The following is a 24,581-nucleotide window of genomic DNA, read 5'->3' as shown; positions in this document are numbered from 1 at the left end:
TAACGACTAAACAACAACAAATGTTTAAGCATGTTTTGGTTTCATTAATTCTTACCTGCTGGCTTTTTCTAGCTCCCGCTAATATTTATAACTTAGGTAGATGGCTTCATTGTTTCCTATAATTCATAAAATCATAGAATATAAGGATTAAAACATGATCTAGTTCAAACTCCTGCCCAGTGCAGGAACCTCCTCTTACAACATCCCTGACGGATAGCCATCCAGTCTCTGTTCGAAGACCTACAGCAAAGGAAAGACCATCTCCTATAGAAATCTATTCTATTTTCGAACAGCTTTTGTTATGAAACTTTTCCTGATATCCTGCAAAAAAATTTCTTGTAATATAAACCTGTTTACTGGTCTTTTGGAACAACTCTGAACAATTCTTCTGCATCTTCCAACACTTTTTCAGATATTTGAAGATAGCTATAATAGTCTTGTCTTCTCCAAGCTAGGCATAACTTGTGCCTCCAACTATTCTCCTGAGTGTATCCTTCTTGGCCCCTTATCATGTTCCTTGCTCTCTTTTAGACATGCTCTAATTTCTTGGTGTCCTTTCTAACACAATGCCCAGAACTGGACACAATATTCTAAGTTTTGTCTGCAGAATAGAGACAAATGATGACTTGATTTTGACACTATACTTCTGTTGATGCAGCTAGGATTGTATTTGCTCTTTTGTAGCTGCATCATTCCATGGATTCATGTTCAGCTTGTAATCCACCACAATATCTAGATCCTTACATATGTACTGCTCCCCAGTCTGCCCCCATCATTTTACACTCATGGCTTAGCTTTTTCCTACCCTAATGTATGTGTTTGGATTTGTCCCTGTTGAAATCAATCTTGCTGGTTTCTGCCCATTGTTCCAGCTTGTCAACATACTTCTGAATCTTGATACTGTCTTCTCAAATGTTTGCAATGATAGTTAGTATTTTACAGCCTTGCTTTCTAAGCAAGGGATTATTTTATTCTCACTTTTGTGACCAAACCAAACTCCTATTGAAACCAAAACCTCATAATTCTTGCAGTGCTTAGAATCTCAGTAAGAAAACTGAATATTAAGAAGGAAAACTCTTAAACATATTATGGTGAAGAATTGATGGGAAAAAAAATTTTTTTTTGCTGCCTTCACTACAACAGATAAGCCTTAAAATTGCCTGTTGCCCATATTCAGTTGAAATTGACCCATGTTCTATCTACCTAAGTGCTTTATTGTCATAAAATGTTCATTAAACCAAATAGCCTGAGCTCTGTTGCAAGAGCAGATGGTGCTTAAAAGTAATAGTATAAATTGGCTGGGTTACCTCCTCTGATTAGTCTACTCTTCTGGTTCCTTATAGGGCAGGTCTTTAAACAAAGAACATGACCAGATAGTCATGTTAAAAGCTGTATGTTGATTCCTAGCTGATCCTCTCTTTCTATTAATTTTAAAATAAACAGGCACTGAAGATTTTTATTTATTTATTAATTTGATTATATTTCAATTTTGGTCACTGCCCATCTCACTAGGGAGTGAGATGTGAAATATCATCTAAGTACAGATCATCCAAGCTATTTATACTGTATGTATTATTTATTTATGTATTTATGTATTTATTTATTTATTTATTTAATTTCTCAACCGCCCATCTCCCCCCATTGGGCGAACTCTGGGCGATTCACAATAAACATTAGATGATGATGATGATGATGATGATGATGATGATGATGATGATGATGATGATATTATGTACCTATCTTGGCAATTTACAATAGAAACATAAAACCAGAGTCGAATCCTCAGATATTAACTGAAAACGTAAACCTCACTCTTCGTCTTATTAAAAAAAATGACAATGTTCTGGCACATAGATGGTTTGTATGATTTAAATTATCTTGTGCAATGATTCAACTATGATCCAGCAAATCCCATGGTATAAAAGCTGTACCAAGTTCAGACTGTATTAAGTTCAAGCAGAGTGCTAATAAGTCAGTATTTACAGTAAAATACATAATGAACATATTTCTGAATAGTTTAGCCGTGGTACTTGGAACCGATCTTATGTACACTTAAATGAAAACATAAGCATGAAAAGAAAACCATCTTCCTAGTTTTCTCCATGATTATACATTTTTACATTCCTGTTTGTTTTGGTTTATATGTTCCTTTATTTAACATTAACATTTTCCCCCAATTATTTGCAGATGATCACTCCAGAGTGAGACTGCAGTTGCTAGATGGAGATCCCCATTCAGATTACATTAATGCAAACTATATTGATGTAAGTGTTATGAAAACATATTTGCACAGAACAGTGTCTGTTTGAAGACTCCCTAAGCAAATTGTCTTCTGGTGTGATCCCTACTTAGTGAGATGCATTAGATTTAAATAACTATACTGTGGTAGGAGACAGCAGCAGTACTCTAGCCAGTACCTTCTGTGAACATATACTCAACCTTTAAATTTTCCTAGAAGAAATTAGATTGGAGCATCATGGTAAATTAAAATGGAGCTAGATCCAGCTACCTGCTACTCCAGGTCAGGAAAAGAAGTCAAATGAGATTTTGCAGGTTTGAGTGATGCATTTGCCAAGGACTGGTGCCATCCTTACTAACAAAAGAAATAAGTAAGGGGATGGAAATGATTGTTACTAGATCACATCCATGTCATAAAATAAAGTCCAGACTTTTAAGAATCAGAGGCATTTCTTCAAATAGAATTTTAAGGAGGAGGAGGAGGAGGAGGAGGAGGATGCAATATTTGGATCAAAGTTTACATCGAAGAGCCAATGCATATTAATGACTCCCTAATCAATTAAGTAATAGAATAAGAATGACCCATGGTGTTCTTGCAGTTTTCTCAGTTGTTGACCATGTTTGTTTGAGTGGTATTATACAATTCAGGTATGTTTTATTTTGTTTTATGAGCATAGGAAAGTGCCTTATTCTGTGTCAGATTATTTGCTCATCTTTCCTGGATATTGGTCTATTTGCTTAATACTGTCTATACTGACCAGCAATCACCTTCCACAATCTTAGAATTTTTTGTTTAACAACCTCAATGGAGGAGGAGGGGGAGGAGGATTATTAACACTACTGGGCTAGATAGCATAAGTCTACTTTCTGGCTTTTTGAGACTGAGCCCAGGGATCTTCATGTAAAACATCAGTTTGGTAACTAAACCAGGGCATCTGTGGGTAGTCAGACAGGGTAAGATAAGGGACATGGCATTGTGATCCAAGCCCCACCCCTTTTCTTTGTGTTTCAATGTACATAAGAAGGAGGAGGGGCAATTGCAAGCCATGTCTGCTATCCTGCCTGCTTTTGTTTTTAATGTCCTCTGTGGATACTACTAAACTAAGCCATGGCACTTTCTTTTACAGAAGAGATAAAGCAATCAGCTCTGTGTATCTTAAAGAATACACAATCTAATTGTGAGTTCAATGGAATTTACTGCTAAGTAAACACACAAAGAAATGAAGTCTCTTCAGTAGAAATGCTTAAATAGCCTTCTTCAGATTTTGGCAAAATAATATTATGGAGGGATGGATACAGATATTGTTCTTTTTCCCACAATCCCAACCTCCCCACGTTGTCAGACAATTAGAAGTGTAACTGTGTTTAATCAATATTTTGACTCTTGCAAAAAGACCAGGAACTCGAAATGCATAGAATTTATTGTAAATCTGTATATAAAGTATCCTGAAGAGGTCTTGTGAAATCAAAGAATATAAGCTAACAGAAAGAAGGATGCAGTTTACAAATTAAATATACTCATCTGACTAATAAAAAACTGAATTTTGAAGAAAATTAAGTCTATAACTTCTAGCAAAGTACTTAACATCCTCTTTTTGCATGTAGGTCTCTTTAATTGCTAATTAAATCACAATGTTTTTCAAAGATCCTCCAATTAAGAAAAGGGAAAACATTTAATACTGTATATTCCACACAGTTTTCTTTACCAAAAAACAAAAAACCCACACGCTAATACCTTATTCTGTTTTGACAAGAAACAGATGTGTGTGTTGCAGATGAGGGGACACAGATTTTTCCATGTTCGTTCTGTTACCACAGAAGTTAACCTTCCTAAAGTGAATGTGGTTTAGGCAGACAATATGAAAGTAAAGTCTGGTTTTTATCCTTGCCTAGTCATACATCTCCTTTATTATTGATATATAAATGGTTTCAGAACTTTTAGAACTATAAGGAAATCTGAGGCAGTTCCTACCATGAATAATTCAAGTGAATATCCCCATGATACAATGCTTCCTTTTCACTCAAGGTAGTATTATGTGATAAATGTAACACAGTAATATAACTAACAAGTGATCTTTGGGAATCTCTCTATATCCCAGTTTAGATGTGATCTTTGGAGGTGTGCAATGGTCATCTTGAAAAAGACTGATTTGTTTTCCAGCTGAGAAGTAAAATACTGTCTGGAGATTTGACCTAGCTCTTTGTCCCTCCCAGGCATCCAGATATTGGCTCTCTATTCATTGAATCAGTGATTCAGTGGCAACTAGAGGATTTTCTGCCACTGATACCTGAAGATATATAGGAAATGCAAGTTTCATATCCCCTTTTCCTACTCCAGATACATAGTACTTTTTCAAGACAGCATTGGTTTTTGTGATCTTAAGCAAACTTCTAGCATGTCAAATGCATATCTGAAGAGCCCCTGAAACTGAAACTCTTGGGTTTCCCTTCCTTGTCTTCTTTTTAGGGATACCATCGGCCTCACCATTACATTGCAACTCAGGGTAAGTACCATGAAATCAGAGTGTGGCCCAAATGACATGATTCAAATGTTTTATATAAATAATAAATAAAAGACGTAAAGATGTCTGAAAGCAGGCAGTGCAATTAATTTAGGAGATAGATCATTATAGATGCTTTTGGGCCAAGTATAATAGAGATGTACTTAGTTTATTATTATTATCCTTGTCACTTTCACATGGGTTCACTTAAGTCCCTTTTCAAATTAATTATGATTTCTTTAATAACCGTATGAATACTTCATTTAAATATTTCTTTTTGCACATAATCTGTGTTTTTAAAGATAAAAATAAAAGTTTAATTTAATTCTGATACAGTTTTGACATGAGCATTGTGTTTAGGACAACTCATATACACTTTTTTTTTTTTTTTTGCTACATACTAAATGAAATTTCACATGTACTGGCCTTGGTTTCATAGAAGCCATTTTCCAATCCCCAGATTCTTTATTTCTGTTTGTAATTAATTAAACATGTGTTCCATCCTTTGATGTTATTTTTTTTTTCAAAATGACGTTTTCTTTCAGCCATGTTTACAATACTTTTTTTTTTTTAAGTGATTAAAAACACAATCAGAAATATGAAAAGCAGCACCTAGCACCAAATTCTCAAAGGGGCTGAAAAGATTTCTGTTAAAAATCACACTTTCATTTTATAATTAAGATGCAACCCATGAGTGTTATCACCTAACATCTCACCATATAATTAAGGGTGCATTTAGAATTTTAGGTGCCATTTATACTTAGCAAGTATTCTTTCCAGACCTAGCACTATATTCCTGTATAAATTAATATTCTATATTTGTCTCATGTGTTACTCCAAAGTGACCTTCAATTAGGTGTATTTATATCTGTTTGCAATACTTACTGAAAGTTTGGCACACCATTTTAAATCCTAGTTAGATTCAAGAGATGTATCACTCAGCAGACCTCACCTAAGAAAATAAGCAGGCACACTCATGAGACTTTGTAATAGAAGGGCTGTTGGCAGAAAGACAAGTACATTGAAATGTTTGTGCTGAAGTGATCTTTGGGGGGGGGGGTCCTTTCTGTTTTACTTATTCTGCCCTCAGGGCCAATGCAAGAGACAGTGAAGGATTTTTGGAGGATGATCTGGCAGGAGAATTCTGCAAGTGTTGTCATGGTCACCAACCTGGTGGAAGTTGGCAGGGTAAGATGTTAATTTCCCAAAGTTATCAGTCATATATTGTGGTTCATGTCATTCTTACATGTGCTTGTTTTGAAGGCTGCTATACCCCATTGCTGCATTAAGTGGCAATATATTCAAAATCCACTCCAGATTTGCATTTAAATGCACATTTAAAAATACATTTTGGTGTTGTCACAATAATATGCATTTCTAAATGAATTTGCTATCTAACTGTGCATTTCTAAATCTACACAACATGTATTTAAATAAATGTTTGAGCTAAGAACTCAGAATTTAATGAAGTGGAGAATCTGAAAGATAATTACATTTTAATCTGCACGTTAGGTGAAAATCAGAATAAGTTCATATCACATTGCACACAGACCAAACTTTTCAAGCAAACTTACTCTGCAGTAACTTACATTATCACTTCTAGTCTATACTGCTCTGATTTCCCAAATTTTAAAGCATTTGTACAAATATAATACTTGCTGTCTGATATGGCTTAAAATTAAACCAGCTGACTCCAGGTCAGCAAAGGAGTGAGACAAACTGTATATCTCTTATTTATTCAATCTACTGTATATGCTGAATACATATTAAGGGAGGCTGATTTCAAGAAGATGAATGCAGCTTTACAACTGGAGGAAAACCTGAACTATGCTGATGACACTATTCTGATAGCTGAAAATGCAAACGATCTGCACGTTCTAGAAATGAAAGTCATGAAACACAGTGAAAAAATGGGACTAAGATTAAATATAAAGACAAAGCTAATAACAGATACCACAACCAGCTTTAGAATTGACAGTGAAGACATTGAAGTAGTGGACAACTTCTGTCTTTTAGGATCAATTATTAACAGAAAAGGAACCAGCAATCAAGAAATATGTGCATGGTCAGGTAAAAATGAAAGCCATGGAAGAGATATTCATATGCTATAATGTGTCTATACCTATAAAGATCAGAATCATGCAAGCAATGGTTTTCCTATGACATTCTATGTATGTTGAAGTTGGACTTCGAAGAAGCAGGATAAAGAATATTGATGTTTTATGAACTATGGCATTGGAGAAGACTCTGGAGAATACCATAAATAGCCAGGAAAACAAAGAAATGGATCACAGAACAAATCAACCAAGAGTTTTGATTTGAGGCACAAATGACCAGATTCAAACTTCCATATTTTGGACACATTATGCAAAGACCAGCTCCCTTGAGAAGTCCATAATGCTGGGAAAGGTAGAAGGAAAGAGAAGAAGAGAATGACCAGGTGGATGGATTCAATTACAACAGCAATGGGTATGCCATTAGGAGATCAGGCTGGTGACAGATCATCCTGCAGAAGGTCTATCCAGATCATTCTGGAGAAGGGTGAATATATGCTAAGAGCTGACACTGTCTTGATGGCACATAACCTATCAATAAAAAAGGCTCTATATCTAGCTAGAGCTTACAATAGAGCAATTTTATACAATTACCATGTGTTAGTTTTGCATTTCTTTTCCCCCACCATCTTTCTTTTTCACTCAACTTTCCTGATGTTATCTTTTCGCCCACATTGTTTGAATTTCGTTGTGTACAGAACTCAGATCTGACAAGTTTAGACTGGATTCCTTCTATCTTTCCTGACTTTACCTACAGTAAAATCAGAATTAATTATTCAGTGAATGAACAGTATTTTATGTATCATTTTTCCAACTCTAATATAGATAATTTTATTATGATGAATATTGTTAGGATAGCAAGTTTGCAAATTGGTTAACAAATATTACTGCAATCATAATGGTATATGTTCCTATAACAATGTTCATATATGTATAATTATGTTTCCATATAAGTACATTGCTAGTCTAATTTAAAGTGTAGTACTGCAAATATAGGCTGAAAAGAGATCCCATATACAGATGGGTTTCATATGTCAAACACATATACCAAGACAAACAAGTTACATCAATGCTTATTGTTCTGTGTCCATGTTCCTGATAACTATGTTCTGAGTTCTTGATAACTGATGTAGACAGCCATGTACATGACAGGTCCTATGCAATTCAGTGTCCTTCTGATTTCTTCTTCTGCAGGAATGTATATTTTAGGCCCATATGAAGACCTACAGAACAAAGACTTGCAGTTAAACATCATAATTTTTTTTTTCCCCATAGGTAAAGTGTGTCAGATACTGGCCTGATGACACAGAAGTCTATGGCGATATCAAAGTGACCTTAATTGAGACAGAACCATTGGCAGAATATGTCATACGTACTTTTACAGTCCAAAAAGTAAGGATATATTGGCCCTCCCTTCCTCATCAGCTAATTTGTTTTCCAATATATCCATTTCTTTCCATGTTTCATTAAGAAATATAATGGTCAATATGGAATCATCAGTATACACTTTAGTATAGTGTATTAGATAGAGACATGGAGGATAAAACAACATGGCTATGTATTATCTCCAAAATCATAGACCACACATCCGATACAGAACAACAACTTTCCCGTATAGCTTAATGACTTCCCACAGACTAGAAAGACAAGGAATTCATGCCAGTGGTAAGAATTCGGAGAGGTTCCTTAGGCCAAGAAATCCAATTTCCTGTCCAATATTTCTTTGACATTATCTAGCAAAGACAAGCCCACCAGTCCCTTAGGGTTGGTTCAAATGTTGATTGTGTGAGGTTTGCCCCGTTCGACAGAGAAACTCTCGTGACACGTGTGGTTCACAAAGAAGGTTTACTCATGCGTAACGTAGTAGTCACAAGCAAAGCCAGGACTGGCTTGGTACAATTGCATTACTTGTTATATTCCCCCCTTCCCGCGCGTTTTTCCCGCCTCGCGATCACGTTGCTGCTGCGGATTATCGGCCCTCCAATAATCCCCCTTGATTGTCCATGATGGCAGGTTCGGTCAGGGTCCATTGTCCTTGATTGCCAGTTCCCCTCTGGCTGGGTTGGTCCCTCCCCGTTACGTGCAAGCCCGAGGGTTCTGTGCTGCGTTGCGATCTTGTTTCGCTGCCTGCGGCCCCGTTCATTGTTGGCTCGCGCCGTTATCAGTTTATAGTTAAAAGCTTCCGCTGCGGTTTTCCTGTTTGGCTGGGCGCAGGTGGCTCGTTAACTAGTGGCGCTTTCAGTTCCTCTTTTCCCCGCTAGCTACCGCCGGTGGATTCCGCGTGGTCTGGCTGCGAGCTTCCCTGAAGCCCTGTGCTGACCGAACCTGACATACCGCCCCCCTGAAGACAACTCCCCCCCCCGGTTCTATTTCGGTTTCCCGGGGTATTTATCGTAAAAGTCCCGCACTAGGTCCGGCGCCCTTATGTGGGTTTTACTCACCCATTCGCTGTGGGACTTGGGAAAATGTTTCCATTGCACTAGGAGCTGGACCTGCCCCTTGTGCCTCCTGGCATCCAGTATCTGGTTGATCTCGAAATGCTGCTCCCCCCCGACCATGATGGGTGGTGGCACTCCCTCTGTCTTGTGCCAGGCGTTCCCCGGCTGGTGCAGCTTTAGCAGGCTGCAATGGAACACCGGGTGGATCTTCCTGAGGCTTTTCGGGAGCGTCAGCCTGACGGTTACTGGATTGATGATCTCTGCAATGGGGAACGGCCCCACAAACCTCGGGCTGAGTTTTTTCGATGCCTGGTGCGTCTTTAGGTTTTTGGTTGACAGATACACCTGGTCCCCCACTTTCCACTGCTCCTCGGGGAGCCTCTTGCGGTCCGCGTGTTTCTTGTAGTCGGCTTTGGCTCTCTGCAATGCCGCGTACGCCGCTCGCCGGGTCGCGTCGATTTGGGCGAACCAGGCGTCCAGGGAGTTGATCTGGGATTCCGCTGAGGCAACTCCGGCATGGGGACGAAGTCTCTCCCGGTGGCTACTTTGAACGGAGTGAACCCGGTACTCTTGTGGACAGCGTTGTTGTATGCCACTTCCGCGAATGGTAGTAGCTCCGCCCAATCGTCCTGTTGGTGCCCCACGTAGCAGCGCAGGTACTGTTCGAGCCCCCCGTTCAGGCGTTCCGTGGCTCCGTCCGTCTGTGGGTGCGCCGCGGAAGAAAGGGCTTGCTTCGTTCCCACCCGCTTCAGGAACTCCCTCCAGAACCGCGCAACGAAGTTGCCGCCCCGATCGCTGATGACTTGTCGGGGCGCGCCGTGGAGCCGGTAAACATGTTGCACGAATAGTCTCGCCAACCCCTCTGCCGTGGGGACTCGCCGGCACGCTACAAAGTGCGCTTGTTTGGAGAATAAGTCCGTAACCACCCAAATGGCGGTCTTCCCCTTACTCTCCGGGAGCTCTACTATGAAGTCCATGGCGATCTCTTGCCATGGGCCGTCGGGTTCCGCTACCGACTGGAGTAGCCCTCTAGGCTTGCCTTTGGCCCCTTTCGCCGTCGCGCACACCGGGCAACCCCCTGAGTACGCCTCCACATCCTTACGGAGCGTGGGCCACCAGAACTGCCGCCTAATTAAGTGGAGCGTCTTCACGAAACCGTAATGCCCCGCGCTCCGGCTGTCGTGGGCTCTTTCCATGACCTCCCGTCGGCAACCCTCGGGCACATACAGCTTTCCTTCGTGCCACCACAACCCCTCTTGGCTGGTTAGTGCCTCTCGGTTCTGCTTGAGCCAAGCGTCCCACTCCGCCGCCTCCATGAACCCTTGCCTTATTTCAGGCGCCGCGTCCCGTCGCTCTCCCTTGGTCTGGCTCCGGGTCACCGCCTTTGCAGCCAGTCTGCTGGCAGGGATGATGGAGTCCACAATCTCCTCCCGTAGGCTGGCGTGCTGGGGCATGCGAGACAGTCCATCGGCTAGGAAGTTGCGCTTCCCGAGGATATGTTTTAGGGTGAACCTGAACCTCCCGAAGTATTGGGACCACCGCGCCTGTTTGGGGGATAGCTTACGTGGGGTCTTCAGGGCTTCGAGGTTCTTATGGTCCGTCCACACCTCGAATGGTTCAGCTGCCCCCTCCAGTAGATGCCTCCACGTGGCCAGTGCCCACTTGACTGCGTACACCTCTTTCTCCCACACCATCCACCTCCTCTCCGTCTTGGTGAATTTGCGGGAGGCGTAGGTGCATGGGTGGATGGCCCCCTCCGGGCTGGGCTGGAGCAGGACTGCCCCCGTTGCCACGTCTGACGCATCTACTTGGATTATAAACCGCCGATCTGGGTCGGGATGGCGCAGGATCGGCTCCGCTGTGAACCGCCGTTTTAGCTCCTCAAACGCCCCCTGGCATTCTGCAGTCCACGCAAGTGTCATGCTGGGCTTGGGGGGGTTTCCGGTGCCCTTGGTTTTTAGCAGGTCTGTTAGGGGAAGGGCGATTTGGGCGAAGTTCAGGATAAACTGTCTATAGAAGTTTGCAAACCCTAGGAAGCTTTGAAGTTGCCTCCGGATTCGCGGCGCCTCCCAGCCCAGGACATCCTTTACCTTCGCCGGGTCCATCTCAATTCCCCGGCTGGATATTTGGTAGCCGAGGTAGTCTAGTTGCTCTCGATGGAACTCGCACTTCGATAGCTTCGCGTACAGCTGTGCCTTCAGCAGTCTCTGGAGCACCGTGCGCACCAGGCTCACGTGCTCCGCCAGGGTTTCGGTGTAGATGAGGATGTCGTCCAGGTAGACCAGGACGCCCCGGTAGAGTAGGTCGTGCAGCACCTCATTTATTAGCTGCATAAATACCCCCGGGGCCCCTTTTAATCCGAACGGCATCACGGAAAATTGGTAGCTTCCGAGCGGCGTGTTGAACGCCGTTTTCCACTCATCGGTGCTGATTGCGTTCAGCCCCCGGTAGTCCACGCACATTCGGAGCGAGCCATCCTTCTTCTCCCGGAATAGTACCAGGGCCGCTAATGGTGACTTTGCGGGTTGGATGAATCCCCGCGCTAGGTTCTTGTCTATGAACTCCCGCAGAGCCCCCATCTCTCTCCTTGACAGGGAGTACATTTTCGGCTTAGGCAGAGTCGCCCCTGGCTCTAACTCGATGGCGCAATCACTGGGCCGGTGTGGAGGGAGCTGGTTGGACTCCTTCTCCCCGAACGCTGCCGCCAGGTCTCGATACTGCCTCGGGATTCCGCCGCCCGTCATGGGTTCCCCGGACCCTGCCTCTCGCTTTGCAGTTGTCTCGCCAGTCGCCGCTGCCTCCCCATGCCTCGGGATCGTTGCGAGTCTCCGGGGTCCCGGCGCTGCTGCTGCTGCTGTTGCCGCCCAGGTCTCAGTCTCCATCTGTTCTCGCCCCGTCTCCCGGGGTCTCAGATCCTCCACTTGCCCGTCTGTGGTTGCGGCCGCACCCGTCTCCACGGCTCGGTCCCCTCTGCTCTCGCACTTCGGCGGTCTGTCGACCCCGAACCGCACTGCCTCCACCGTCCAGTCGACCCGTGGGTTCCGTCGCCGCAGCCACGCCAAGCCGAGTACCACCGCGTAGTCGGCCACTGGGACCACCACAAATCTTAGTTCTTCCCGGTGACTCCCGATCGTCATCTGGACCGGCTCGGTGTAATACTGAGCTGCCCCCCCCCCCTGCCAGCGTGCCGTCTAGCTGGCTGAATGCAATGGGCTCTCGGAGGCGCCTCAGCTGTAGTCCGAGCCCCGAGACCACAGCTGGGTGCATCAAGCAGTGGGTGCAGCCTGAATCCAGTAGCGCCCGCAGCTGTGCCTCCCCTCCGGATCTCACCCCCCGGATGTGTATTCTCACCCGGAACGGAGGGCAGTCCTCATCTCCGATTGGGTCCGCGCGCCTCGACTCCCCTGCTCGCACTGGGACGCCGTTCAGTGCGAGCGCGCCTCGTTTCCCGCTGGCTCCGAGTCCTCTCCAGAGGACGCCGTCTCCAGGGTCGACCACCCCCCACGTCCTTTTTCGGTCACCGCCGCCACTGCCCCCTTCCGTGGTCGGTCGCCGGCCCTTTTCCCGGTCGCACGTGGGGGCTTGACTTCGGGCCGTGGTGGGGCTCCTTCCCGCTCTGTCGGGCACTGCGCCACTCGGTGGCCTCTGCCTCCGCACCGGAAGCACAGGTTCGGGGCTCTGGTCACCTCTCACCCCCCAGTGGACTGCCGCCGACTGCTCCGCCTTTCCTCGGGGGTTCTCTCCCTCGTCTGGTCCCGTCGCCTCACGCTTTGTTGGATCTGCCGCCATGCCGATTCCACCATTCCGGCCAGCCAGATCCAATCTTTCACTGTGGACGGGTCGTCCCGCCCCAGTGCCCGCTCCAGGATCTCTGGATTGAGCCCCCTCTTAAAATACTTCACCCTCAGGGACTCCGGCCAGTCCGTGAGCTTCTCTGCCAACCTCCGGAACTCCAGGGCGTACTCCGATACCGACTTGCCCCGTTGTCTGAACTGCAGGATGTCGTCCTCCGCCTGCTTGGCGCTCAATGTGTCCTCGAATCTGTCCCGGAGCGCCTGCATGAAGTCCGGGAAACTCCGTAGTTCCGCCGCGTTGGCGTCATATAGTCCGATCACCCAGCTAGCTGCTTGGCCATCTAGCAGCTCGGCCACGTAGGATACTCTATCCTCGTCCCTAGCGAATAGGTGACCACCCCTCTGCATGAACCCCCTAACGTGCGTCAAAAATTGCGGCAGCTGTTCAGGGTCCCCTGAGAACTTCCCAGTGATGCCTCGAAGTCTCAGGGCGTCTGCCGCCCGTCGGTCCACCGACCGGGGCATCGTGGGTGGTGCCGGCTGGGGTGCCGGACCGCCACCCCTGTTGCTCGCCCCATCGCTCACCGCCGATGGTCCCACTCTCTGTAGCAGGGTCTGGAGCATCGCCTCCATGGCGTCTAGGCGCCGCTCGACTCTCTCCTCTAGTCGAGCGAACTTCTCGTCCCACTCGCGGTTCCGGGACCCTGAACCTCGGGTCATCGTGACGCCTGAACCGTCTGGCCCTTGGTTCACGCACATCGACCACCGCTCGGCTGGAGGGCGCCCAGTCCTGGTCGCTGTCCCGTCGCTCCCGGGTGGCTCTGACCATCCCTCCTCGAGCCTGGGTCCCTCGTGCTCCAGCTGACCCACGGATTCCTCGTTGCTGGTCATGCCTGTATTGGAAAGGGAAACGTTCCTCGGTGGTACCGGGTAGCGCTAACGGGTAGTCCTGGCTTTATGTGAGGTTTGCCCCGTTCGACAGAGAAACTCTCGTGACACGTGTGGTTCACAAAGAAGGTTTACTCATGCGTAACGTAGTAGTCACAAGCAAAGCCAGGACTGGCTTGGTACAATTGCATTACTTGTTATATTCCCCCCTTCCCGCGTTTTTTTCCCGCCTCGCGATCACGCTGCTGCGGATTATCGGCCCCCCAATAATCCCCCTTGATTGTCCATGATGGCAGGTTCGGTCAGGGTCCATTGTCCTTGATTGCCAGTTCCCCTCCGGCTGGGTTGGTCCCTCCCCGTTACGTGCAAGCCCGAGGGTTCTGTGCTGCGTTGCGATCTTGTTTCGCTGCCTGCGGCCCCGTTCATTGTTGGCTCGCGCCGTTATCAGTTTATAGTTAAAAGCTTCCGCTGCGGTTTTCCTGTTTGGCTGGGCGCAGGTGGCTCGTTAACTAGCGGCGCTTTCAGTTCCTCTTTTCCCCGCTAGCTACCGCCGGTGGATTCCGCGTGGTCTGGCTGCGAGCTTCCCTGAAGCCCCGTGCTGACCGAACCTGACAGATTGATCTCACTATTACAATAAAGTGACATTCATCTTAAACTCTTATCATCATCCTACATTATAATATTTTTCTTTTTCTTTTTCTTAAGAAAAAGGATAAAACTTTGTAGGAGTAATGCCATAGTGAAGAACATCATGATCCTTCATACCATAAGTGTAGAACTTGGTGGAACATTGCAAAAAACAGAATGCTAGCCTTTTCTCTCTGCTTTCAGATGGGATGTTGATATTTCTTGACCACACAGCAGTATGAATTATTTCAATGGAGTTTTTCATTATATGTTTATTTGTTTTAAGCATTATATTGCTAATTATTGGATTACGTATATAAGTGTGTTTTTAAATAATTACTACTTCTTGTTCCCGAGTGCCATTCTTTAGCAGAATGACAGGTAAAAAGCATACTTACATAAATATGTATTTTGCATACATAAATAATACTTCAGTTTTCTATCTTCCTTTTAAATATAGTATTTTTTCAAAAGTAGCCAAAATCAGAAAAATACATCACTGAAATACTAAAACAAGCTAAAACTATATCACTATAATTTTTATGATTATAGAATTTTCAGAATAGTTATTTGGCATGTTTCCTTGTCCTTAATTTAGATTTTAGCCTTACTGAGCACACTTTCCAAATGAAAAAAATACAGATACCTGGCTTAATTATGCACCACTTCTATTTTGGAAGTGGGATACCTCTACTTTTTTAAAAACTTGTTTGCTACTGCTTAGTGCCAAGATATTTATCATCATATACTGCAAGTTTTATTATAAGTCTGTGTGACAAACATTCAAGCCCTTCATCAGTTTGCCAGATTGAACGAGGCAAAGTTATGATTGCTTCCTGGTACACAGGTTTTTGTGAAACCTTTGTTCAAGGAATGATAGAGGATAATTGCATGGCATTTTCTTGAAATGGATTCATGATACTTTCATTAGAATCATCCAAATTGTGTACAAACATATATGGGTTTGTGTGTGTGTGTGTTGTGTGTGTGTATACCCATACACACATACATACACAAACAGATTATATCTTTCTTTCTTTCTTTCTTTCTTTCTTTCTTTCTCTTTCTTTCTTTCTTTCTTTCTTTCTTTCTTTCTTTCTTTCTTTCTTTCTTTCTTTCTTTCTTTCTTTCTCTCTCTCTCTCTCTCTCTCTCTCTCTCTCTTTCTTTCTTTCTTTCTTTCTTTCTTTCTTTCTTTCTTTCTTTCTTCTGTGCACTTTCAGGAAAGAAAAAATATGCAGATGCAACTAGGTATTTATCTGAAGGAAAGATCATGTATTTTTTTTCCAAACAGTTTATCTTCAAAATTGCATGACTGTTTTAGGGGATATAGATAACAGAAGCAGGGTTTTTTTCTTTGTAATCTTTTGGGGAAGGTGGCTTTTAAGATATAAAAGATATAAAGAAGGCTTTTATATTTAGACTGATTTCCTTTTCAATAAATCTGGCATCAACCCCAGGAAGTTGTAAGATGTCTGGAGAAGGGCAAACCATTGATAATTAAGTAGTAGCAATTGTTATGAGAAAGAATAGGATATTTGTTTATTGTATATCCTTCTCAGAAAGGCTACCATGAGATTCGAGAGATTCGTCAGTTCCACTTCACTAGCTGGCCAGACCATGGGGTTCCTTGTTATGCTACAGGTCTCTTGGGCTTTGTTCGACAAGTGAAGTTTCTCAATCCACCAGACGCAGGGCCTGTTGTTGTGCACTGCAGGTACAAATTTTGTTTCCATCTGTCCTTTCCTTTCATCCATTTTCTCCAGTGCTGCCTGTTTCCCTGGCTTAATAGGCATTCCACTGTCCTAGACAGAATGAATGTTGTATCCTCCAAAACCTTGCCATAAAAAAGCCCTCTACCTATCAACTGCATTTGTTTCTCCCATTAGCTCCACTGCTGATTAATCTCTGTTTCACAAAAATGTATGGAAGAATAACTGGTTCATGGTTCCACAGTAACCACAGGTATATAGTTTTTGGTAGATACCTAGTATTTGACTGCTATGTAGTAGACTAAATTCGGTATAGCTCAGTAACTTTCTGAGTGGGGTGCTGAAACTACTGCATTTCAGGTAAGTTCTAAACATTAATTACTTTCATTTACCAGTTCAATATCATGTTCAAAGTGCAAATTTGGTAAAAGCATTTTTTATTGTAACAAAGTATTTAAAGCATGCTAGACAACCCATGGCCCATTGGGTCATCATTTCAGAGATATTTCCTTACCTAAACAGAGAAATACAATGACCACAGGTGGGCAAAAAAGCAGTAGGAGTGGGAACGACTTCTGAATTCCTGTCGGTTTCCTCATTGAGTTTCCTTGTGGGAAGCTGGCAAGGAAAATCAGAAACTTTCTTCCCTCCCTCCCTCCCTCCCCATGTACCTTACCCCCGAGCCTCTATGCTTGTGCCACACTGGCCACTCACACACCCCTACGCAGCATCCCCAAGCCACACCGCACTCCTTTGCACCCTCCCCAACCTGCGCTGCGCACTCATGACCCTCCTTGACCTGCACCATACCTCTCACAAACCACCGCGCACCATCTCTGACCCTCAGCACACCTCTCGCGCACTCAGTCTCTCCCTCCCCCACCTAGCAGCAGCCACTTACCAGCCTGTTGGCCTTGAACTTGCAACTTTCTGCCAGCTTCCCCACTGACTTCCTTGTGGGAAGCTGTCAGGGAGCGTTGGAAAGAAGGATCACGTGACCGCAGCTGATCATGGCAGTGCTGAAGCGGCCCCAAGTTTGCCAAATTTCAGGATGGGATTTTGGATGCATTCTGTAAACCCATTCTGTAAATTAGCCCATTTGAGGTTGCTTGGTTGAAAAATTGTTGCCCTATGATGCAGTGTTGCACCCAACTGAAGGTTACAAACAGACAGACATAAGAGTTTTAGTAGTATATAGATTACGTATTACAAATACTTTTAAAAGCAGGTAGACAACTAGATCAAGATCCCAATGGATAATGTTCTGAATATGTTTGTTAATTTCAAATGACTAAATGACAATACTTAACCTTATTTATAAAGATTTAAGTATCAATACCCAGCTCATAGTAGTCATGGCTAAATTCTCCCTAAATGCTTCCCTTGGTCATTAAGGCTACCAGATCAGGGCTGCAAAAATTCAGGATGCAATCTATTGAACATCTGATTATTGTTATCTGAAATCATTATGGATAGTATGACTCACTACTTATGAAGAATACATTATTTTAAACATATAAATTTTATATTTATTTGTTACAATTCTGAAAAGCAGTAAAATGAATTAAAGAGAATGAAATGCCATACATTCATTAAAATTATACCAATTATCTCTTCCTAGCTCTAGTTTAATCTGGTCGATAATTCATAATCCATTCACATCTGGATTTTGCAGTGTTTCTTTTAACTGCATTTTCATCAAACCCCGGAAAGGAAACTGTATGTTCTTCCCTCTTTGCAGAATGATATTACACAGTGGGAGAAAGGAGACATGGAAGATGATTTGCATTTAGAGGCAAATCACTTTTTTCTGTCCTACCTGAACAACTGTGCATAGCAGAAATAGAATGTGAAATGATTTTCTAGTGGGACTTCCTGACTGCCATTGTGAGTCAATCAAGGATGAAAGTTTTGGTAGTAGCAGTGGAAATACTCAATGTCATGCAAGTATGCAATTTTAGAAGATTAATTTTCCATGGTACAGACTGCTGACCTTATCTTGGGAGACTAACAGCAGTCAGCAACCATTCATATGCACACTGATGACTGAATTGCTCCTTTATTGATAAGGACAGGAATTCTCCTTTAGCTACCAATTGTCCCATAGCAGCAGCCAATGGATACAATTTGTAATCTGCTTCAGCACCTACTGATGATGGTCGATCCCAATTATTCCCAGCACCATATCCAGTGTATCAGTCCTTGAATAGGGGATTTAATGTTATATAGAGTAATTTTAAAACATGGCCATAGTGTTAATTTGGATTTTATTCAGGTAATAATTTATTGTCACCCTGAGTTATTTTTAGGAATACAACAATTTAAGGAATAAAATATACGCAGAGTTCAAAATTTTTGCCGCTGAGAATCAAACTACACCATTAGCAACTTTGCAGTATTGACCTCTTGCATCCCTTTGGATTGTGGGTTTTTAAATTACTAACACAATTCTCTGCAGTTTTTTGTCAGGCACTTAGTATGCTTTAAATGAACTTTGAGTTAATGCAATTTTGATATATTTAAAATTGATTGTGTGAGCAAAAATTATTTGTGGAATATGCAGTATATAACTAAATAAACTTGAATTACAAAATTAGGACATCAGGGGAAAAATTCTAGCCCAGCCTTTTCCTTCACACATTATTTTCATGTGTGCAGAAAGAGTCCTTTCTCTTCCTTTCCTTATCTTGCTAATACAACATTCAGTGTGCAAATTGGACTCCCTGCATGCCAGATAAAGTTGATCCAGTACTTCTCCCATTCCTGAAACATTACGACACTCAGAAGAACTGCAATTGCCCTGGTCATCTTTATAGAATTGAGACTACTGGTGGATAGATAGCAAGTGCATAGTTTATAGGGGAGAATTTTCAATATCTAGATCTTCAGAATGGTGAGAAGCTTGCATTTGAAACATTTTGAGATCAGGCTTTAATTTCCTTCCACCCAGATGATCTGCCTAATCTTCAAGGGCCAAAGTACAGGAGGAAATATGCAGATTTTTTAGATGTATCCCTTCTGAAGAAACAAGAAACTTGCTTAAAACAAAGAAAGTGAAAGGAGAACTTTATGTCTTCCAAAAGATGGAGTTAATCTCTCTTTCCTGTTACCTAAAAAAAAACCAAAAAACTGAGTTATGTATTTATTGTTCATTGCCCTGGAGAGATATACTTGTGTCAGTTTTCATTTAAGAGACAGCCTAGTCCCAAGCTTGGTATTTTTATTTTCTGTCTTCTCTCTTTCTCTCAGTTCCTTTTTTCTTAATTTTGTAGCTTTGCCATTTCCAAAGAGAAGCTGAAATAGGCAGTGAGGCTCAGACCTTTGTGGCAAAGAGGGACTAATGAAAGAAGACAGCTGCATTTGCAACACACACACACACCAATCTGCAACACACACTGAGTGCTGTGCATCTCCATGGTCCATTGACTAGATCTTTATTCTGGTTTTCATCTCTCTTTCAGTGCTGGTGCTGGGAGAACAGGGTGCTTTATTGCCATTGACATCATGCTTGACATGGCGGAGAACGAAGGTGTGGTGGATATATTTAATTGTGTGCGGGAGTTGCGATCCCAGAGGGTTAACTTGGTGCAAACAGAGGTATCTTTTTTCCCTTTCTTTTCTTTTTTCTTTTCAGCTTATTCCCAAGCAAAAGCTCAGCACTTCCAGATGGATACAAATTATTTAATGGAATAAAAGACAAACTTGTGAAAATATGTGATATTTCAAAATAGAGTATGCACAGTAGCTTAATTTTAGTAAGTTATGTTAGCTTAATTTAGTAAGGTTACTTTCCATGCTATAAAATACTCCTAAGCTCCATTATTACTTAGAGATACACAAAACATACAATTATTTTTACTACAAGTGTTTACAGAAACAGAGGTGGTTACAACCATTTTAGAAAAGTCATCTTTTCCAAATGCCACTCTTAAAAATGTATGAATGATTCATACAGAAATAAAACCTATATTCACCACCAGATTCAAACAGCATGATTGATAATGGCCATCTTCATATTCATAGTCTATTCTCAGTTGAAATACTTAACCCACATCAGTTTCCATGAGCTGAAATACAACCAGCTCCATAGGCAACTTCCTTTGATTTCTCTAGCAACCCTTAGATTCAAGTACATTCCATAACTCAGTAGGTTAAGAGGTTATTTTATGAGATTCTGTGGTTGAAGGTAGTCTTTTGACTCAACTTTAGAATTTTAAATTATGTTGATTCTTTCAACCTATGAAGCTGTCCAAAGTCCTTTTGGAGTTGGGCAGCCTAGAAATTCAAACAATCAACCAGTCAATCAATAAATAAAGAGTGCATATGATCTTCTAGTACAGGTTCATTCGGATATATTTATTGATCAGGGAGCTGTCACTGCCTTTATTTTCCTGCTGGCAAATGATTGATTATATTAATGAGCAAAATAACCCAGTCCGCTTAACAAACAATAAAACTAGACAGAGTATTTCATGGTTAGAAGATTTCATGGAATCAAAGTCTATGTTCATTTAAAATATTGAAGATTTGGACCTAGCAATTTATTCAGGCATATAGGCAGTGTAAAATGGCATGAAGGTTAGATGGCTCTGTAGACTAGACATAATCAATTGTAATGATAAAATGGATTAATATCTAAGCAAAATAAGCTCATTTTCAACAGTTTTTATCTACTGAAATGCTGATACTTCTTTAAATATAATCATCACCGTACAGTAATATATGCTTGCTCTGGATTTTATTTGTCTGGGCGGGGGGGGGGGGGGAAGCTTCCTTCTTTTCCATGTACATCCAATGGTAAAATGTAAGCACTTCTCACATCATACACTTTTGTTGGATGGAGACAGTGTTTTGTTTTCTTGTTGACTTGAATACTCTGAGATAAATTCTTGGAAGTTTCATTAAAGTGAGAGGCATTACAATGGCTTCTGAAGGCCCTGACAGTGATGAGTGATTAATACCTTTTAATAGTATTAATTCCTATTAATAATTAATTAATACTAATTAATTTTTGGATGCGTAGGAGCAGTATGTCTTTGTTCATGATGCCATTCTGGAAGCATGCCTTTGTGGCAACACCGCCATCCCTGTTTGTGAATTCAGATCTATATATTACAACATCAGCAGATTGGATCCACAGACAAATTCCAGCCAGATAAAAGATGAATTTCAGGTAAGGGAATGGGTCAATAATGCTCCTTATATTTCCTCAGTCATAGAAAATTATGTCTACCATGTCTGTGTTCAAGTAGATTTTATAAGGATTATAAAGGATTCTTAAGGATTAGTAAGGATTTTCTCAAGGAAGAAGTGAGAACTATAAACTTCAAAATCCTTTTCAGGTTGAAATCCACCCAGGAAAGTCCAGCCAAGACTTTTCCCACCCATGTGAAACTGACAAAGACATCCAGGAGTCCAGCAGCCTTTGATAGTCTGCATCTAGAAAACATACGCAAATTAACTCAGGACAACGGTGTTTGTGGAGAAGCGCCCCCCTTCCTCCAAAAATGTTCCTGGGAACATTCTATTTACCTCTTAACTAAAGTCTCTCCTCTGTACGCAAAGGTGCCATTTGTAACACTGTCTATGTGGTGCTGTCCTTGAAAACCACTCAGAAGCTACTGCCAGTTCAGAATGCAGTGGCATGGGCAGTGATAGATGTGCTGCGCTATATACATATGTCCCTGCTGCTTTGTGAGCTGCACTGATTGCCAGTTGGTTTCTGAGTGCAAATCAAGATGCTGGTTATCATCTGTAAAGCCCTGCATTGTCATAGGGCCTGGTTACTTGAGGGACCACCTGTCTCTATATGTTTCCACTCGTCAGGTCACCCAGACTGGGCACACTGCAGATGCCATCAATTAAACAGTGTCATCTTATGGGACCTAGGAAGCATAATGATGGCTGTCAGTGATGGGTCCTGCATTTTGGAATGATATCTCCCCAGAGATTCATACTTCTCTCACCTTTCTGACTTTCCACAAACTGCTTAAGACCAGGTTGTTCTCCCAGGCTGGTTATTTGGCTTTTGGGGTCTCTGATCAGCTGTCTTTTTTTTTTCCCCTCATGTGTTTTGGGTTTTTAAAATTTTATCTCCAAGCTGCCCAGAGATGCTATGGAATCAGGCAGCCTCACAATTAATTAAATACATTTTTAAAATGTGATAACTAGGAGTTTGTTAAGTAGAGATTTCAGAGATAGATGCAGATATACTGGTCAGCCTATTTCCTATCTCTCCAGAAGATTATTACAAAAAGCCTGGCTAGGAAAGCTTACGTCTGAAAGCATGTAAACTTTGACTGTCAAATAGATGGTGTGTGCAGCTATCCAGTTCATATTGTTTGGAAAAGAAAGGAGCCAAAGAAAATAGGTCAGGCTATTTCCAAGTTAATTTTGTGTGAGCCTTAAGTGTCTCATCCATCTTTAGCATAGACCTGCCTGCTTTAGTGTGTGTAGGTAAACCTTCTTCCCTGTTTAAGATACAGTGGAACCTCGGGTTACGAACGCTTCTGTTAACGAACTTTTCGGGTTACGACCAGCTCTGGCTGCAAAATTTTGCTTTGGTTTGCGAACTCCGCCTCAGGGTACGAACAGGATACATGGCCATTTTCCCTCCTGTGACACGGTCCGCGGCCATTTTCCCACCCGTGACACGTGGTCCGCGGCCATTTTTCCACCCCTGTCATGTGGTCCACAGCCATTTTCCGCCCCTGACACGTGGTCTGCGGGCATTTTCCCGCCCCTGACATGTGGTCTGCGGCCATTTTCCTGCCCCTGACACATGGTCCGTGGCCATTTTTCCACCCCTGACACGTGATCGTAGGGAGGGGGACTCTCCCTCCAAGCAGTAGCCGCCTCCCTATCCTCCACGCCAAAACAGATTAACGGTAATTACATTGAACCTTATGGGAAAATTTGCTTCGGGTTGCGACCAATTCGGGTCGTGACCAGAGTCGCGGAACGAATTAAGTTCGTAAACCGAGGTTCCACTGTATATGATTTTAAATACTGAAAAAGGAAGAAGTGGAGACCAGAGATTGAGAAACTAAATTTGAGATGATGCTTTCTAGTCACATGAATAAATTTGCAAAAGTCATTCCTGAAATATAGATAGGAAATGTGAGTGCTTCTGAACATGCATGACAGATTTTCCATCATTATTACAAAACCACAAACCATACTTAGATATCAGAGTTACATTCTTGAAAGGTGTTTATCCCAGAGCGTTATAAATTAACCACTGAGATTAGTTATTTTTTGATTTACAGTTGTAGTTTGTATCAATCATTTGCTCTGATTAATGTTCTGAGTTATGCTCATATGGCATTACTTTCATATTGCATTACTTTACAAGAGTGCTGAAAAGTTGCAATTCTGTGATTCAGAGAAAATGTGATTAAAAGTACCCCCCACCTGCTCCAAATTTATAGTACTTGTCAGGCTCCACACGAGGCCTTGATGGTAAATCACAGCTTTTCCCACACATAACCCTTTGGCTTCACTTGGCAGAAAACTCTCATACATGACTCAGCAAGATTAGAATCTTTACTGCCATACAAAAGTGTTACAGTCTATTTTTATATATATAAAAAAAATAAAAATAAAAATTCCCCTCTCACACCTATGGGTGGTACGTGTCTTTCTCAGTCTCGGGTCCTCTACCAGAAGCCTGGGAGTTTGAGGGTTCTGCGCAGCATCTTAGCTGTCCCTAGCACTGCACTCTTCTGGACAGAGAGCTCGGATGTTGTTCCTGGGATCTGTTGGAGCCACTCTCCCAGCTTAGGAGTCACAGCCCCGAGTGCTCCTACCACCACTGGGACCACTTTGGCCTTTACTTTCCACATCCTCTCTATTTCTTCCTTCAGGCCCTGGTACTTCTCCAGCTTCTCATGCTCCTTCTTATATACATATACATACTCCAGAGTTTAGTCTTTTTCCTCCTGCCCTATGTTAAAAAGTTTAGCCTTTTTATGCCTTGGGAGGCAGCTGAAAAATGTTTACATAATGGTTATTTCTAGCCTAGGAATCACTGGTTCCCACCTTGCATCACCTTTTGGTATATTTTCGTTCACCTCCACTAGTCTGCAGGTGTCAGGTGTTTCTCCCTATTCCTCCTCCTAATTGTAAGCAGGTGGAGGCAATGGTGTTCCTCCTTCCATTGCCATTACTTTTTTGACTGAAGCTAATAATATTTCCTCCCTTTTATCTTCTCTGCTCCTCCATTCTTCTAACACCAGACAGTAGGAAGGGATTAAGAATGTGAGAGAATTAAAATGGGAAAAATATTGGGCCTACCTGACTTACCTGTGAGATATTTGTGTTACAAACTCT

General features: G+C 42.6%; 1 protein-coding gene across 1 annotated transcript in view; it reads left to right on the top strand.

Annotated features, from left to right (window-relative positions):
* The window catches only part of PTPRT (protein tyrosine phosphatase receptor type T), a 678,601-nt gene that overhangs the window by 632,667 nt on the left and 21,353 nt on the right, over positions 1 to 24,581 (top strand). The window contains exons 20-26 of the mRNA XM_088154570.1: positions 2,188 to 2,264; positions 4,706 to 4,742; positions 5,830 to 5,927; positions 8,069 to 8,185; positions 16,101 to 16,255; positions 19,712 to 19,847; positions 21,274 to 21,423. Coding sequence (XP_088010696.1) covers positions 2,188 to 2,264; positions 4,706 to 4,742; positions 5,830 to 5,927; positions 8,069 to 8,185; positions 16,101 to 16,255; positions 19,712 to 19,847; positions 21,274 to 21,423 — 770 coding nt within the window. The remainder of the gene's footprint in view (positions 1 to 2,187; positions 2,265 to 4,705; positions 4,743 to 5,829; positions 5,928 to 8,068; positions 8,186 to 16,100; positions 16,256 to 19,711; positions 19,848 to 21,273; positions 21,424 to 24,581) is intronic.

This window comes from Python bivittatus, unplaced genomic scaffold (assembly GCF_059951505.1).
Source record: "Python bivittatus isolate LINGU-HERP-01145 unplaced genomic scaffold, Pbiv_v1 ctg000700_np1212, whole genome shotgun sequence".
Classification (NCBI taxonomy): domain Eukaryota; kingdom Metazoa; phylum Chordata; class Lepidosauria; order Squamata; family Pythonidae; genus Python; species Python bivittatus.
The sequence above is the reverse complement of the archived record's forward strand: the minus strand, read 5'-3'. Positions and strand labels throughout refer to the sequence as shown.